The following is a 13552-nucleotide window of genomic DNA, read 5'->3' on the forward strand; positions in this document are numbered from 1 at the left end:
GGTGGACGATCGGCTCCACACCTGGCCATAAAGCTCCAGGCCATAAAGCTCCAAGCGCAGCTGGCAACGCACGTGCTCCCTTTCTACTTAGTGCAGGTTTTCCAACTGGATTCTTCCTTTCCAAATCATGTAGGCGACCCTAGGACCTTCGCACTTGCGTATACATTTTTTTTTAATTTTTATTTATTTAGGATAGTCACAGAGAGAGAGAGGCAGAGATACAGGCAGAGGGAGAAACAGGCTCCATGCACCGGGAGCCTGACGTGGGCTTCGATCCCAGGTCTCCAGGATCGCGCCCTGGGCCAAAGGCAGGCGCCAAACCACTGCGCCACCCAGGGATCCCGCGTATACATTTTTAATTAACGTGTCCGTTTCTACAAAACACATCTAGGATTTTCGTGGACATAACGTGAAATCCATAGATCAAGTTGAAGAGAATTGACAGCTTGACAATATTGAGTCTTCTGACCCATGAACGTGGCCTACGTCCCCTTGTTTCTGCGAGTCCCTAATTTCTCTCAGCAGTGTCTTCTGGGTGTCAGTCTACAGGACTTGCACATCTTTTACCAAATTTATCTGTCGGTGGTTAGAACTTCTGATGCTATCATAAAGTGAGTGGTTTTAACTTTAAATTTCTCACTGTTGCTAGTTTAAGGAAATGCAATGTGCTCGTTCACGTTGATCTTTTTCTTGCAACCCTATTAAACCCCCTGTATAAGTTCAATAGCTGTTTTTTGTAGATTCCTTATAATTTTCTACTTAGGTGGATACTGTCAGCAAATTCATAGGGTTTACCTTTGCGAAATATATGCTGGCTTTTTTCTTTTCATGTCTTATTGCACCAACTACCGCCTCCAGCATAGAAGTGAATGAAAGTGGTAAGAATGAATGTACTTGTCTTGTTCCTGATCTTATGGGAAAAGTGCTTCCCCTTTCACCATTAAGGATGATGTTAGCAGGTTTTTCACAGAAACTATCACCATGACAAAATTGTATTCTATTCCTAGATTACCATGTATTTTTAGCATGAATACTATTTTTTTGACAAGTTTGCCATGTTTGGATGTTGGATTATGTCAAATTAGTTTCTACATCTACTGAGATTATAGGATTTTCCTTTTTCTTAAAAATGACTACATTGATTTATTTTCAAATGTTAAACTGTGGTTGTGTTCCTACAGTAAGTGCCACTTGGCTGTGATATATTCTTTATGTTTCGTTGGATCCAAGTTGCTAAAATCTTAAGAACGTTCACATCTGGGCGTCCTGGGTAGCTCAGTGGTTTAGCGTCTGCCTTCGGCCCAGGGTGTGATCCTGGAGACCCAGGATCGAGTCCCATGTCGGGCTTCCTGCACGGAGCCTGCTTCTCCCTCTGCCTGTGTCTCTGCCTCTCTCTCTCTTTCTACTGCGCCTCTCATTAATAAATAAATAAAATCTTTTTTAAAAAAGAATGTTCACATCTAATGTGCATGAGAAATTTTAATGTGCCTTCCTCCACTCTTTTGTCTTTTCTGGTTTCAAATTAAAGGTAATGCTGGCCTTGGAATAAATTAGGAACTCTTCCCTCATCTTCATGTTTCTAGTAGAGTTTGGATTGAATTGACTCTATTTCTTCTTCAGTGATCGGTAGACTTCTATACTAAAGACACCAGGGCGTAGAATATTTTTAATGAGAAGTTGTTGTTGTTGGGGGTGGTGGTGGTTGTCTGTTCACTGTGTTTCGTTTTGAGTAGGCTTCACGCCCAACATACGGCTTGACCTCATGCCCCCAGGATCAAGCGTCACGCACTTTACTGACTGAACCAGGCAGGTACCCTGGGCAAAGGTTTTAAATTATACATTTATCTTCTTTCATAGATACATTTGGGTCATCTAATTTTTTTCATGACTAGGCATTCGTAGTTTGTGTCTTTCAGGAAATCAGTCCATTTCGTGTAAATTGTGGAGTCCTGAGTATTTTCGCACACAGGGCATTACAAGGTTTTTCCATGTTTGCTGTTGGGAGCAAGACTTATTCCCGCCCGTAGGAGTCCAGAGATTTTTTTCTACCTGCTCCTTTTCAGAAGCACTTTCAGATGCCTCAAGAATTTTCCTCCCATGCGTGACTGACTTGAGTGGAACGTGAGGACTCCAGGGGCTCCCTCTCCCTCCTTCCCTTCCGAGCTCTCTCGCTTCACCCCCCACCCCACCCCTCCTCTGGCAGGCTGCCTGAAAATGCCAGTCACTTTGGCCTCCCTGATTTTCCAACTCCGTCTCCTCATCTTGAGGAGAACCCTGGGCTCTGTATGGACCTCTCTCTTCCTGGAAACTCACTTACCTCATGGGGGAGGTTGGGACCAGAAATAAATATTTGGGAGCAAGTACACAGAGCTAGTAAGTAAAACCGCAAGGGCAAAGGGAAAGAGCTTGTGGTGGAGGCAGGACGGTGTCGTCAATATAAAACCCCCAGGGACAAAGCACACACAAAAGAGACTGTGATGTAGGAGGAGGAGAAAGACACCAGTAGAAGGAAGCTCATCAGAGAATGAAGTTCTGGAAACCAGGGCAGGGAGAGTCTTAAGAAACTAAAGGCTCCCAGTGTCCTTGCCCCAGAGGCCCTGGGTTCAGCACCAGGGGGGCTTACACGGCACAATGCCACCCGCGCCGTGGGCACATCCTGGGCTTTGACCTTCCATAGGCCCTACATGCTTGTTTCACTGGTTTTGCCAACGTGGAAGACTGGTCCCCTTCACCAGAGAAGACTCGAGTGGGAGCGAGGGAATGAGACGGGCAGAAGTGGCACAGGCCAGACTTTCAGAAGCTTGGCAGAGAAGGGGGGACACGGGGAGCGAGGGCAGGCAGGACCAAGAGGGTGGGTGAGGAAGCGACGCCTTCTGCTCAGTGCGCAAGTCTTCGTCCGTGCGTGGTCTGAGCAAGGAGAGGCCGGGACGGGGCGAGCCTGACATGGCAGAAGGCGGATGACGACGGAGCCGGGCCAGGGAGGTGGGGGCTTGGCCCTGGGCCGGAGGGAGGAATGAGCACCCGAGAGGAAGGCTGCACTGGGGCACGAGCAAGTCTGCAGCCCCCGCGCTGCTCGGTTCACCGCGACTGCCCGGAAGCAGGCCGTGCAGGTGTGTGCAGCCGTGCAGGTGTGTGCAGCTGTGCAGGTGTGTGCAGCCGCGCAGGTGTGTGCAGCCTCGCAGGTGTGTGCAGCCGCGCAGGTGTGTGCAGCCTCACAGGTGTGTGCAGCCGCGCAGGTGTGTGCAGCCTCACAGATGTGTGCAGCTGCGCAGGTGTGTGCAGCCGTGCAGGTGTGTGCAGCCTCACAAGGGTGTGCAGCCGCGCAGGTGTGTGCAGCCTCACAGATATGTGCAGCCGCGCAGGTGTGTGCAGCCTCACAGGGGTGTGCAGCCGCGCAGGTGTGTGCAGCCGCGCAGGACGCCCCATCACGCAGGAGCCGCGGGCGTCTGTGCTCGGGCCCAAGGCCGCGGTCGGGACCCCCTCGGCTCCCCCACGCGGCGCGGCACAGACGAGACCCCCAGGACATGCTTCTCCGCGGTCCGCACGGGGGCAGAGGCTCCACGGGGAGGTGCACCCGATGTCCACGACGCGGCGGCCCTGGGCACAGAACGCGGCCCCCCGAGGCGGCCGAAGCCGGAGACCGCTGATGGCGCTGGCCTGGCGGGGCTCAGGCCGGGGCGCCCCCGGGTCCCCGACGCACCGGCAGCTGCGGGCGGCGCCAGACAGGGACGCGGGCACCGGCCCCCACACGCGCTGGGGCGGCGCGTGCTTCGGCCTGGCCTGGCCTCGGGGACGCTCCTCGGAACCGGTCACCAGGGCCAGGGCCAGGGCCAAGGAGCCCACGCGCGCCCCACGCCGCCCCCGGAGCCCCGCCCACGCCCCGCCCCAAGACCCCGCCCACCGGAGCCACGCCCAGCCCCCGGAGCCCCGGCCCCGCCCCCAGCCCCCGGTCACGCCCCGCCCCCAAGACCCCGCCCACAGAGCCACGCCCACACCACGCCCCAGACCCCGCCCACGACCCGCCCCCAAACCCCCGCCCACGATCCGCTCCCCCAGCCCCACGCCCCGCCCCAGCCCCAGCCCCCGCCCCCCAACCCCCGCCCACGACCCGCTCCCCCAGCCCCACGCCCCGCCCCAGCCCCCGCCCCGCCCCCCGCCGAGCCCCGCGCGCAGACCCCGCCTCCCACGCCCTGACCCGCGGGGCCCTCCGGGGCGGGGCCGGCCTCCTGCGCAGGCGCGGCCGCGGGGTCGCGCGTCAGTGACGTCCCAGGCGGCGCGTCAGAGCCCCGCGCCCGAGCCCGGCTGCCGGCTGGAGCGTGCGGTGCGGCGTCCGAGGGGCGCGGGGACGGGGCCGGGGACGGGGCCGGGGACGGGGCCGGGGCCGGGGAGGTCCGCGGAGCCCCCGGCGGTCGGAGGGGCGCGGAGGCCGAGACGCGGGGCCGCCCCAGCCCGGCCCGGGAGGACCCGAGAATGAAGGGTACGGGACGCGCTGGCCCGGCGCTGCGGGGGGGGAGGGGGGGGCTGCACGCGGCGGGGGAGGGGCGGGGGCTGACGGGGCGGGGGAGGGGCGGGGCTGACGGCGGGCCCCTCCCCCACCGGCCCGCGCAGGCGCTGGCGTCCGCATCCCGGGTCCGGGTTCTCGGTGCGCGCCCACACCCGGGATGACAGCGACTCCCGAGGGTCGTTCGGGAGCAGAACGACATGAAACGCGTCGGTTTGGGGGCGCGGGGGGGCGGGGCTGGGGGCGTGACCCGGGTCCCGGGATCGAGGCCCGCGGGGGGTCCCCGGGGAGCCCGCTTCTCCCCGGCCCGCCTCTGCCTCTCGTGTCTCTCATGAATCAACAAACTCTTTAAAAAAAAGAAAAGAGAAGCCGCGGGTCTGGGCCTTCCCGGCCGGAGCTGATCACTTGTTCTCTGGTTTCCTTGAATCCGCAGGTGCCACCTACCGAGCGTTTTCCCAGAAAGAGGCGAAGGAGCTGGAGGTGCAGGTAGGCGCGGGGCGCGGGAGCCCCAGGAAGGTGCCGCCGGGCGTCCATGTCCTTCCCGCGCCTTCGTCCTCGTCTCAGCGCCGTGCTCGGCGGGTCGAGGCCGGCTGCTGTGATGGCCCCTGTCGGCGCTGGCCTCTCCGCCCCCGCCGGGTTAACTGGGACGCCCCGGCCGTGTGCTCTCCCGCTGTGCCGGGGCCACTGGGCCGGGCCCACCTGATGCTGCTGCTGAGCCCCTTGACCCTTGAGGCCAGGCAACCGGCACCTCACGAGTGTGGTTCATGGGTGACACCGGGATCCCGCACACCTTGTCAGTTTGGCCGAAGCTCCACTGGCGACTCGTAATGAGGGACCCAACGTGAGCGCAAGGTCCTACAGGACCGATTGACCTTTATTTGGTTTCTTCTTGAAGGAAGGCAACTTGAGTACCTAAAGGAAGCAAATAACTGTCCTGTCGCTGTAATAATAACAATGATAACGAACCTAGTTAGAGCCCAAAGCCGGCTGCCACCCTTGCTGTGAGCGCCCTGAGGACTAAGTGGATCCCATCTTCACGGCCGTGTCACCTGCTTCTCCATTAGGGAGAGCTTGATGCCCGACACATCGGCCTCATGTATGTACAGCCTGGTTAGCGCATCGGGGCTTCAGGGAGTGGCTCGGCCGAGAGGCAGGACGCGGGAAGACGGTGCTCCCCGGGGCTGGGGCCGACCCAGGACACAGGCGCCTGAAGGACGGGTGAGCAGTGGAACTCCCACCCCGAGAGGCGGTGACGTTAGGAGTTCTCTCGGGATCGCGCACAGCTGTGGCAGTTCTGATGCCCACAAGTCCGAAGAGCCTGTGCTAGGTCAACACCAGGTGACGCTGTGCTGTGGGAGAGAGTGAGCACGGGAGGCTGGGATGCCCCGGCACCCCCTTTCTGCCGGTGAAGTGCGAGCCCACTGAGCGAGCAGCCGTGATGCGTCCACAGGGCCCCGCGCAGGCGGACAGGAGGATGGCAACAGGGACACAGCGTCCCGATTCCTACCCCCCGAGGCCCGGCCCACTCCGGGGCACCACGTGGTGCCCTGTTCCCAAGTGTTAGGATCGTCTCACGCTCCAGGGCGTAGCTGGGTTCTACTCTGAGCTTGCGTTTGTCGCGCGGTGACTGAGTGAATACTGTTGTCGTACGTGTCTCAGCCTTTCCTCCCTGCCGAGAGTCAGAGAAGTGTTTTATTCCAAATATAAGGGGTTGGTTGTTATTGGGGTGTTTTTTTCTTTTGTTTTTCAATCCATACCAGAGTATGCCTCAGAGAAGTAGGGTAGGAAGTTGGACTTTGACGAGGCTGCTTTGTGGGGCAGTCACGCGTCTGTACTTGAACGTGACTTTTGCATCGGGACAGCTGGGGTTAGCTGACACGGAGCAGATGAGAGGCTGTGTGAGGCCCGGCGGGGAGGTGGGTGATCAGGAAGGCACCCCGTCTGCGGGGTGCAGTGGGGCCCGGGGTCTGGGGCTGCCCCAACCAGAGCAGTGGACAGCAAGCCGCCTTGTCCCCGTGCAGCTTCCGGGAGCGCAGCAGGCCGAGGCCTTCGTGAGAGCCTTCCTGAAGCGCAGCATGCCCCGCATGAGCCAGCAGGCTTGCGAGGACCAGCTGCAACGCAAGGCTGTGGTCCTGGAGTACTTCACCCGCCGCAAACGGAAAGAGAAGAGAAAAAGATCCAAAGGCCTGTCCGCCAGGCAGAGGAGGGAGCTGCACCTCTTTGACATCACAGCAGAGCAGCAGAGGTGTGCCCGCCTTCCCCGCCTGTGTGCCTTCCCTGCATGTGCCCCTGCAGCAGCCCCACCTTCTGGGTCCTGCTGGGCCTGGGGCGCTCCTCCTGCATCGGCCACCAGGGGGCAGCCTGCCTGCACGTGGCTTTGAAAGCCCGAGCGGCTCTGGCTGTTGTACTGTCTGGCCTCTGTCCGTCTGTCTGCGCCGTAGCTGAGGCCCGGACCATACGTGAGCCTGGCACCCTGGCAGCAGGCCGTCTGTCTGTCAGCTTTCCTAGAGGAAGAGGACCTGATGCATCTGCACGTTGCTCTTTACAGCTTTCAGTGGCCCTAGGCGGAGCCCTCCACTGGGGTTCTGCTGCCGGAGATGGTGCTGCCCACGGGAGCCAGAACTTTCTGGGCAGGATGCGTCCCTCTGGGGGGGGGGGTTCCTCCCTCCAGCCCACGCTGCATCCCTCCTTGGCCGCGGTTCTGCGTGCACATGTTCTCAGACTGTGTAGACTTGGCTCCAAGCTGGGTAGCCAGAAAGCCGCCCACGTCCCTCGAGACCAAGTCAGTCACTTTGTCCGTGGCCCTTCTTGCAGAAAGAGCTGGGCTTCGGGTGGAGGAGGAGGAAGGGGCCACTGCTGCCCACGTTTTCCTGGCTGGTGTCTGCACCAGTAGAGCCCACTCGGAGTTAGAGCCTGAGGTTCCCGTTTGTCTGACCACAGTTTCCTGAAACAGGTTCCCCATGAGCCGCCGGGACCAGTCATCGTGACCCCAGACAAAAGCCTTTGAGGTGCCCTCACCTGGTCCCTCCCCTTGGGCCTGCCCCTTGCTCACTCACCTTCCAGACAGACCCGTTACCTTATGTGGGGACGTGCACGACAGCCAGCAACTCCCGTGTACCCCCCGCCTCCCCCCGGGGTCAGCTCTTAGCACACGACCTCACAGCAGCGCTTAAGCGAGACAACCCTCATGAAAGGAAGTGTGGGTGAGCACCCCCGGGGGCTGGTGTGTCGCCCTGGGTGCATCCTGGCTGCTCCGCATCCGCGTGTTGCCTCGTGGTCTGTGGGATCCACTTGGGCACCAGCTGTCCAGGCTGCAGCCGGCCGGCAGGAAGGACGGCGGGGCCAAGGAGGCCGGCAGCTTCCTCCTGCCGTGGCCTCGAGAGGGCTCTGGCAGCGGGACCGCTAGAGGTTCAGGGCCGGAAGTCCTGATTGTAGTCACGTTCCCCACTGTACCACCGGGATCCGACCCAGCTCGCAGTCCTTGGCCTCAGGCTACGCGCCGGCTCTTCCGATGTTCCGTCCCGAGCTCACGTTGCCTGACTCTGCTTCTCTAACTTTGCCGCAGGTACAGTCTTTTCCTCCCTCTGCATGAGCTCTGGAAGCAGTACATCCGGGACTTGTGCGGCGGTCTCAAGCCGGACACGTGAGTTGCTCTTCCGAAGCCTCGCCCTTTGGCACAGCCCCAGTCCTACGACCACACGAATGGCCTCGGGGCCAGCTGGCCGCACAAGTTTGCGGACTGTGTGCTCCCTTCGGGACTCCAGATGGTCGTATACTGAGGCCTCTGTTTACCTCCCAGGCAGCCGCAGATGATTCAGGCCAAGCTGCTAAAGGCAGACCTTCACGGGGCTCTCATTTCAGGTAACTGGCCTAAGCGCGTGGTCCCCGCACGCCCGTGCCGTCACTCGGTGGCCGCGCGGCTCTGCTCGGAGTCAGACACGCTCCTTGTCGCGCGATCACCAGCATTGAGGGTGGGAGGTGAGCAGTTCTGGCCACTCTGTATCCTCTAATGGTCTTTGTGCGCCCTTCCGCACGGGACCTCCTGCCCCCCGAGGGCACAGCAGCTGCCGGCACTGCCCCCAGCCCTGAACAGAACACAGGGTCCCTTGGGTCCGTTTCCCTGCAGTTTCGAGGATCCGCTCGCAGTCCCCTCCCCAGGGCAGCCCTTCCCTCGCCTCTTCACTCCTCCAGCTGCCCTCCCCCCCCCAAGCCACCCACAGGTCCAGAGGGCGCCACAACCTCCAATCCCACAACAGCTCCGCCCCTCCTCGCGTCAGCCCCTGGCGTCCCCATGTCCGCTCTCGGTACCGGTGCGTACCGTGGCTGTTCAGGCCCAAACCCCAGGCGGGATTGCGTTTTCTCTTTCCTGAGCCTCAGCACCAAGCCCTCCCATGTCCTCACCGAAGCTGAGCCCGCACCATCTCCTCTGGATGCCTCGAGCCTAACCCCCTCCCTGCGGGCACGCCGCTTGGCCCCCAGCAGGCAGCCAGAGGGAAGGTCTTGTCCCTGAGCTCAGGCCGTGTTTCCCTCCTTGCTGCGTCTGAGAGGCACCGGTCTGAGCACAGCCGCCTGCTTTCTGCTGCTCACACACCAGGGTTGGCCCCGCCTCGGGGCCCTTGCACGTGTTCTCTCCCCGTGCCAGGGTTGTGCGTTCACAGACCGCTTCTCGGTGTTCAGGTCCCTCCTCAGGTGTCACGACCCGGGGGCCTGCCATCACTAGAGCTGACCTCCGTCTCCGTTACCCTGGCACTTACGTGATCAGAGAAAATCAGTTGTCTGATTTGGCCCACGTTCCCCTCCTGCTCCTTGAGAGCAGAGCCCACAACAGCCTTGGTCCCTGCCGCGCAGGCGCCGACCTCCCGCGGTGCCAGGCCCATAGCTGGTGCTCCGTGAACGTCCGCCGGCTACAGGGCCCGGGTCAGGAGAGGCGAGGGGCCGGCTGCCTGTTCACCGCGCTGCTCCACAGCCTGTGGCAGGATCCCGTTGTGGACAGAGCTTGGGAGGTGGCGGGAGGGCCACGATGGGCAGGTGCGCCTTCAGGTCCCGCCCAGCCGCCTCTGGGTCTCGGTGCTGCTGGACACGCCCGTGACCTCTTGGCTCCTCGGCCCTCCCAGGCCCCGTGGCCGCAGGCCCTCCGGGGGACGCCGCATCAGGGCAGCCCATGGGCTGCGGAGCCACAGGCGGGGGGGTTGGGACGTTGCTTCTCATCGCTCGGGCCCTGTCCCGCTGACGGCCCTTCCCCAGCCGCCCCCACCCCGCTGGTTGTGGCTCCCCCAGCACCACCGACGCTCAGGCCTGGAACGTGCTTTTCTCCGCAGTCACAAAATCCAAATGCCCCTCCTACGTGGGTGTCACGGGAATCCTCCTACAGGAAACGAAGCACCTTTTCAAAATCATCACCAAAGAAGACCGCCTGAAAGGTAAGTGCATGTGTCTCGGTGACGTGGCCCGCGGCCACCCGCTTCGTCAGCCCCGTCCTCGTGGCCTCTCGGGGCAGTTTGGCCTCCGTCAGCACAGATTGCAGGTCGCTGCCGACTGCGAGCCGCACCTGCGGAGAGCACCCCTGACCCTGCCCTGGGCCTCTCCCTCAGGCGTCCGGGAGCGCGGCCAGCAGCCTCGGCCCGATGGGATCGCAGGAAGGGCCGCTTGGTGTGCGTGCGGCCACGGGGGTCCGTGTCCATGGCTGGGGCGTCCCTGCCCAGAGGCTGCTGCCCCGGAGGGTGGAGCTAAAGAGACAGGGAGGCTTAACTAGCGCCTGCCCTGGAGTTGCAAGACCTGGGCCCGCTGGTGACCCTGGGGCCCCGGAAGCGAGTGCAGGCTCACGCTCCAGGGTGTTGGCACGCGCACGCCCACGCCCCCTGCCCACGGACCTGAGGCCAGCACCACCCCGGGAGCTGTTCCTTCTGCAGCTTGGTTTTTCCCTCTGCTTCCTTCATTTCCCTGAATGTTCTTGTCTCGTTTTAAACCCCAGGAAGTAGCGTCTGGGGTCCCCACTGGGCGTAGAGCCACGAGCCCGTCTGAAAACTATGTGAGAAGAGTGCCCGTTCCTGGCACTTTTTCTGGGAACTTGGTGTAGGGCCTTTGACCCTAGAAGCTACGTATGAAATTGTGTTTAAATCTGAACAATGGCCAAGAGCACCTGCCGTCCTGGTCCTGCCAAGCTCTGTGGGTCCCCACTTCTCACGAGATGTTTTAGGGATAACGTTATGCGCCAACATGACCTTCACTGTCGGGACTTTTTTGTCCTTTTTCCTCCTTTTCTTCCAGTTATCCCCAAGCTAAACTGCGTGTTCACGGTGGAAATCGATGGTTTCATCTCCTACATTTATGGAAGCAAATTCCAGCTCCGGTCAAGTGAACGATCGGCAAAGAAATTCAAAGCAAAGGGAACAGTGGACCTGTGAGGTCTTTGCTGCGGAGGCGACTGTGTGTGCCCCAAGGACTGGGACCACCCACGTGTCCTCCTTGCACGAGGTGGCTGTGGTTCTCGACCACCGCGGCGCGTCACCACCAGAGTTAGGAACCATTCATCAGGGGGTCTCTGGGTGGCTCAGCGGTTTGGCGCCTGCCTTTGGTCCAGGCATGATCCTGGAGTCCTGGGGTCGAGTCCCACGTCGGGCTCCAGGCACGGAGCCTGCTTCTCCCTCTGCCTCTCTCTGTGTGTGTCTCTCATGAATAAATAAATAAAATCTTTAAAAAAAAAAAAAAAGAACCATTCATCATCTGGAAAGAAACCCTGCACTGAGCTGCGGAGCAGGGAAACGGGGCTGCGTGTGTCTGGATGGCGACGAGTCCGTCCCGCCCCCGGGGGAGAAGAGCCTGGCAGGACCCGCACAGGGCGACCTGCCTGGTGGCAGTAGTAGGGTTTTACTTCTTTTTCATCCTTTCTGTGTGTCGTGAGCGCTCTGTGATGAACCCATTGCTGACGTAGTAGTAAAACATCCACGTAGGCGCTGAGAGGCTGCGGGTGAAAGGTTGTGCCTGCTGGCGGCTCCGCTTCAGGTGCAGACGGCTGCCCTCGGGCGCCCGTTCCCGAGGACAGTGGCTGCTTTAGCTCACGCCCGCCCTCAACCTCTGGCCAACTGCGGTTTCCTTTGCTGTTCTGGGAAAGCGGACGAGCGAGGGGCTGTGGGCTGGTCGGCTCTGGGAGGGAGAGCTGGGCAGGCCCGGGTGGAGACGGGGTTGGGCCGGCCTCCGTGTGCCGTGGTCGGAGCGCCACACGCTCAGGACCGGTGGCCCCTTTCGGGGAGAAGTCGGTGTGCCCCCAACCGGGGGAGGCCAGAAACATTCCTGGCCGCAAACGCGCAGCAGACCACGGGCTGGGAGCAGCAGCAGGGCCGGACGCGTGGTCCCTGGGTCCCGCGGGGCCTCCGCCCGGGAGGACAAACCCCCTGGGACGGGAAATGGGAACTGGGACTGGCCGAGCAGGAAGGGCTGCCTCGGCGCCTCCCAGGGCTCGGGGTCGCCCGCGTCCAGGCCCACGGGGCCTTGCCCCAACAGCCTTGTGGCACCGCGGGCTGCCGAGCTGGGGTCTGAGCGCAGGGATGAGGAGGCTGCTCCGCGGGCGTCACGTGGGCCTTTACCACCTGGGCTCCCGCTGGGGCCGGCGGCGTTCGCGACACCTGCCTGTGCCCGGTGCCCACGGCCGGGGCGCCGTGACTCCCTAACCGCACTGCGCGTGCCAGTCCTCCGCTGGGGAGGGCGCCCCGGGGTGCACATGCGGCTGCTTTACAGAAACGTGGTGGTGCCACTTGCCTCGTGAAACCCGCTCTTGTTTGGTGCAGACTCACGTCTGTGCGTGAACGGCCGTTTCCTCTGTGGGCTTCCGTCCCCTTCCCCCAAGGACGCCTGCGGAGAAGGCGCCTGCCTGTTTCTAGGGTGCCCTGGGGTCCTGTGCCCTGAGGACCGGCCATCCTCCAAGGGCCCAGCCCAGGCGGACACTGGCTCTCAGGGAGCGCCCCGAGAGGCTGAGGCCTAGGGAGGTGGACGGGGCCGCTCCTGGAGGGCGTGTGGTCGTTTGCAGCCCAGTCCCCTCCTCCACGGCTGGAGCAGGACCGCAGCAGGGCCGAGGCCCTGTCGGGCTCCTGCACCCACCGTCGGGCACCGGAGACCCGGGAGGGCCGCGCGGCAGCAGAGTGGTCACCGCCTCAGGGCGAGACTCGGGAGCTGCGGGCCGGGGGCATCAGCCCGGGACCCACTGTTCCCCCAAACGCGAGTGGGCCGAGCGGCCGACTGCAGGGCCCACAGGACAGGCCGGAGCCTCTCCAGGGACGCTGTGGGACGGTCGTCGCCGCGGCGCTGGCTCGGGCCGCCTAACCGCTCTGCCGTCGGCTGCGTGGACACCAGAAAATTCTCCACCTGCTGCCCCACGGCTGGACGCCCAGGACTCGGGTGGGCCGCAGGCTGGGCCCGCTGAGGGCCGTCTCCCTGGCCGCCTTGTTGCCGTGTCCCCACCTGGCCTCTGCAGCTGCAGGGAGCGCCGTCTGGCGTCTCTAACCCTTGTTAGGACAGCCGCCCTGCGGGTTAGGGCGCCGCCTTTAGGGCCTCCCTCCACCTCCCGCACCCGGGGCAGGAGGGCTGCAGGGAATTGGTGGGACGTCGTCGAGGGCACGTGCCGGGGCCCCTGCTGGAGCCCTCCGCCGGGCTGCAGGACGCCGTCCCACGAGCCCAGCCGGCTCCCCCCAGCGCTGGGGCAGCACCGCTCAGGAGCCGAGCTGCTGCCGCCCCGCCCTCGCCAGCCCCGCTCCCGCGTCCCCAGACCACCGAGCCCCTCCGTGCCCCCCCAGCGGGCCGGGCTCGGTCCCCTCCTGCCGTGGGAGCCTGGGCCTTCCTGCGGCCCGCGCTGCTCTGCTCCGTCACGCGGGTGAGGCCCGTGGACTCCAGATGGGGTCCAGCCGCGACGTCTGCCTGTGACGGAAGATTGGGGCTCTCGGGGTGACGAGTTCCAGATGCTGGGAAAGACGGTCCGAGGGCTCATCTCAGGTTCCGAGGAGGAAACAGTCACATTCCCCAAAAAAGCCGTAAATTACGGTAAAGAGCTTTCTTTCTGGA

At 62.3% G+C, this 13552-nt stretch overlaps 1 protein-coding gene across 4 annotated transcripts in view; it reads left to right on the top strand.

The window, feature by feature from the left end:
• Window positions 1-11210, top strand: part of POP4 (POP4 homolog, ribonuclease P/MRP subunit) — a 32320-nt gene extending 21110 nt beyond the window's left edge. The window contains exons 1-8 of one of the 4 annotated variants that reach the window (XM_072749537.1): window positions 4247-4477; window positions 4609-4710; window positions 4935-4987; window positions 6523-6746; window positions 8067-8144; window positions 8301-8362; window positions 9820-9921; window positions 10769-11210. In XM_072749537.1, the coding sequence (XP_072605638.1) occupies window positions 4471-4477; window positions 4609-4710; window positions 4935-4987; window positions 6523-6746; window positions 8067-8144; window positions 8301-8362; window positions 9820-9921; window positions 10769-10905 (765 nt within the window). In that variant the 5' untranslated portion in view covers window positions 4247-4470 and the 3' untranslated portion in view covers window positions 10906-11210. Of the gene's footprint in view, window positions 1-4246; window positions 4478-4608; window positions 4711-4934; window positions 4988-5471; window positions 5720-6522; window positions 6747-8066; window positions 8145-8300; window positions 8363-9819; window positions 9922-10768 lie in introns of those variants that run through there. The other 3 variants (XM_072749543.1, XM_072749555.1, XM_072749565.1) reach the window with 3 other exon arrangements.
• The last annotated feature ends 2342 nt before the right edge of the window (window positions 11211-13552 follow it).

The sequence above is a fragment of the Vulpes vulpes genome, chromosome 1, assembly GCF_048418805.1.
Source record: "Vulpes vulpes isolate BD-2025 chromosome 1, VulVul3, whole genome shotgun sequence".
NCBI lineage: Eukaryota > Metazoa > Chordata > Mammalia > Carnivora > Canidae > Vulpes > Vulpes vulpes.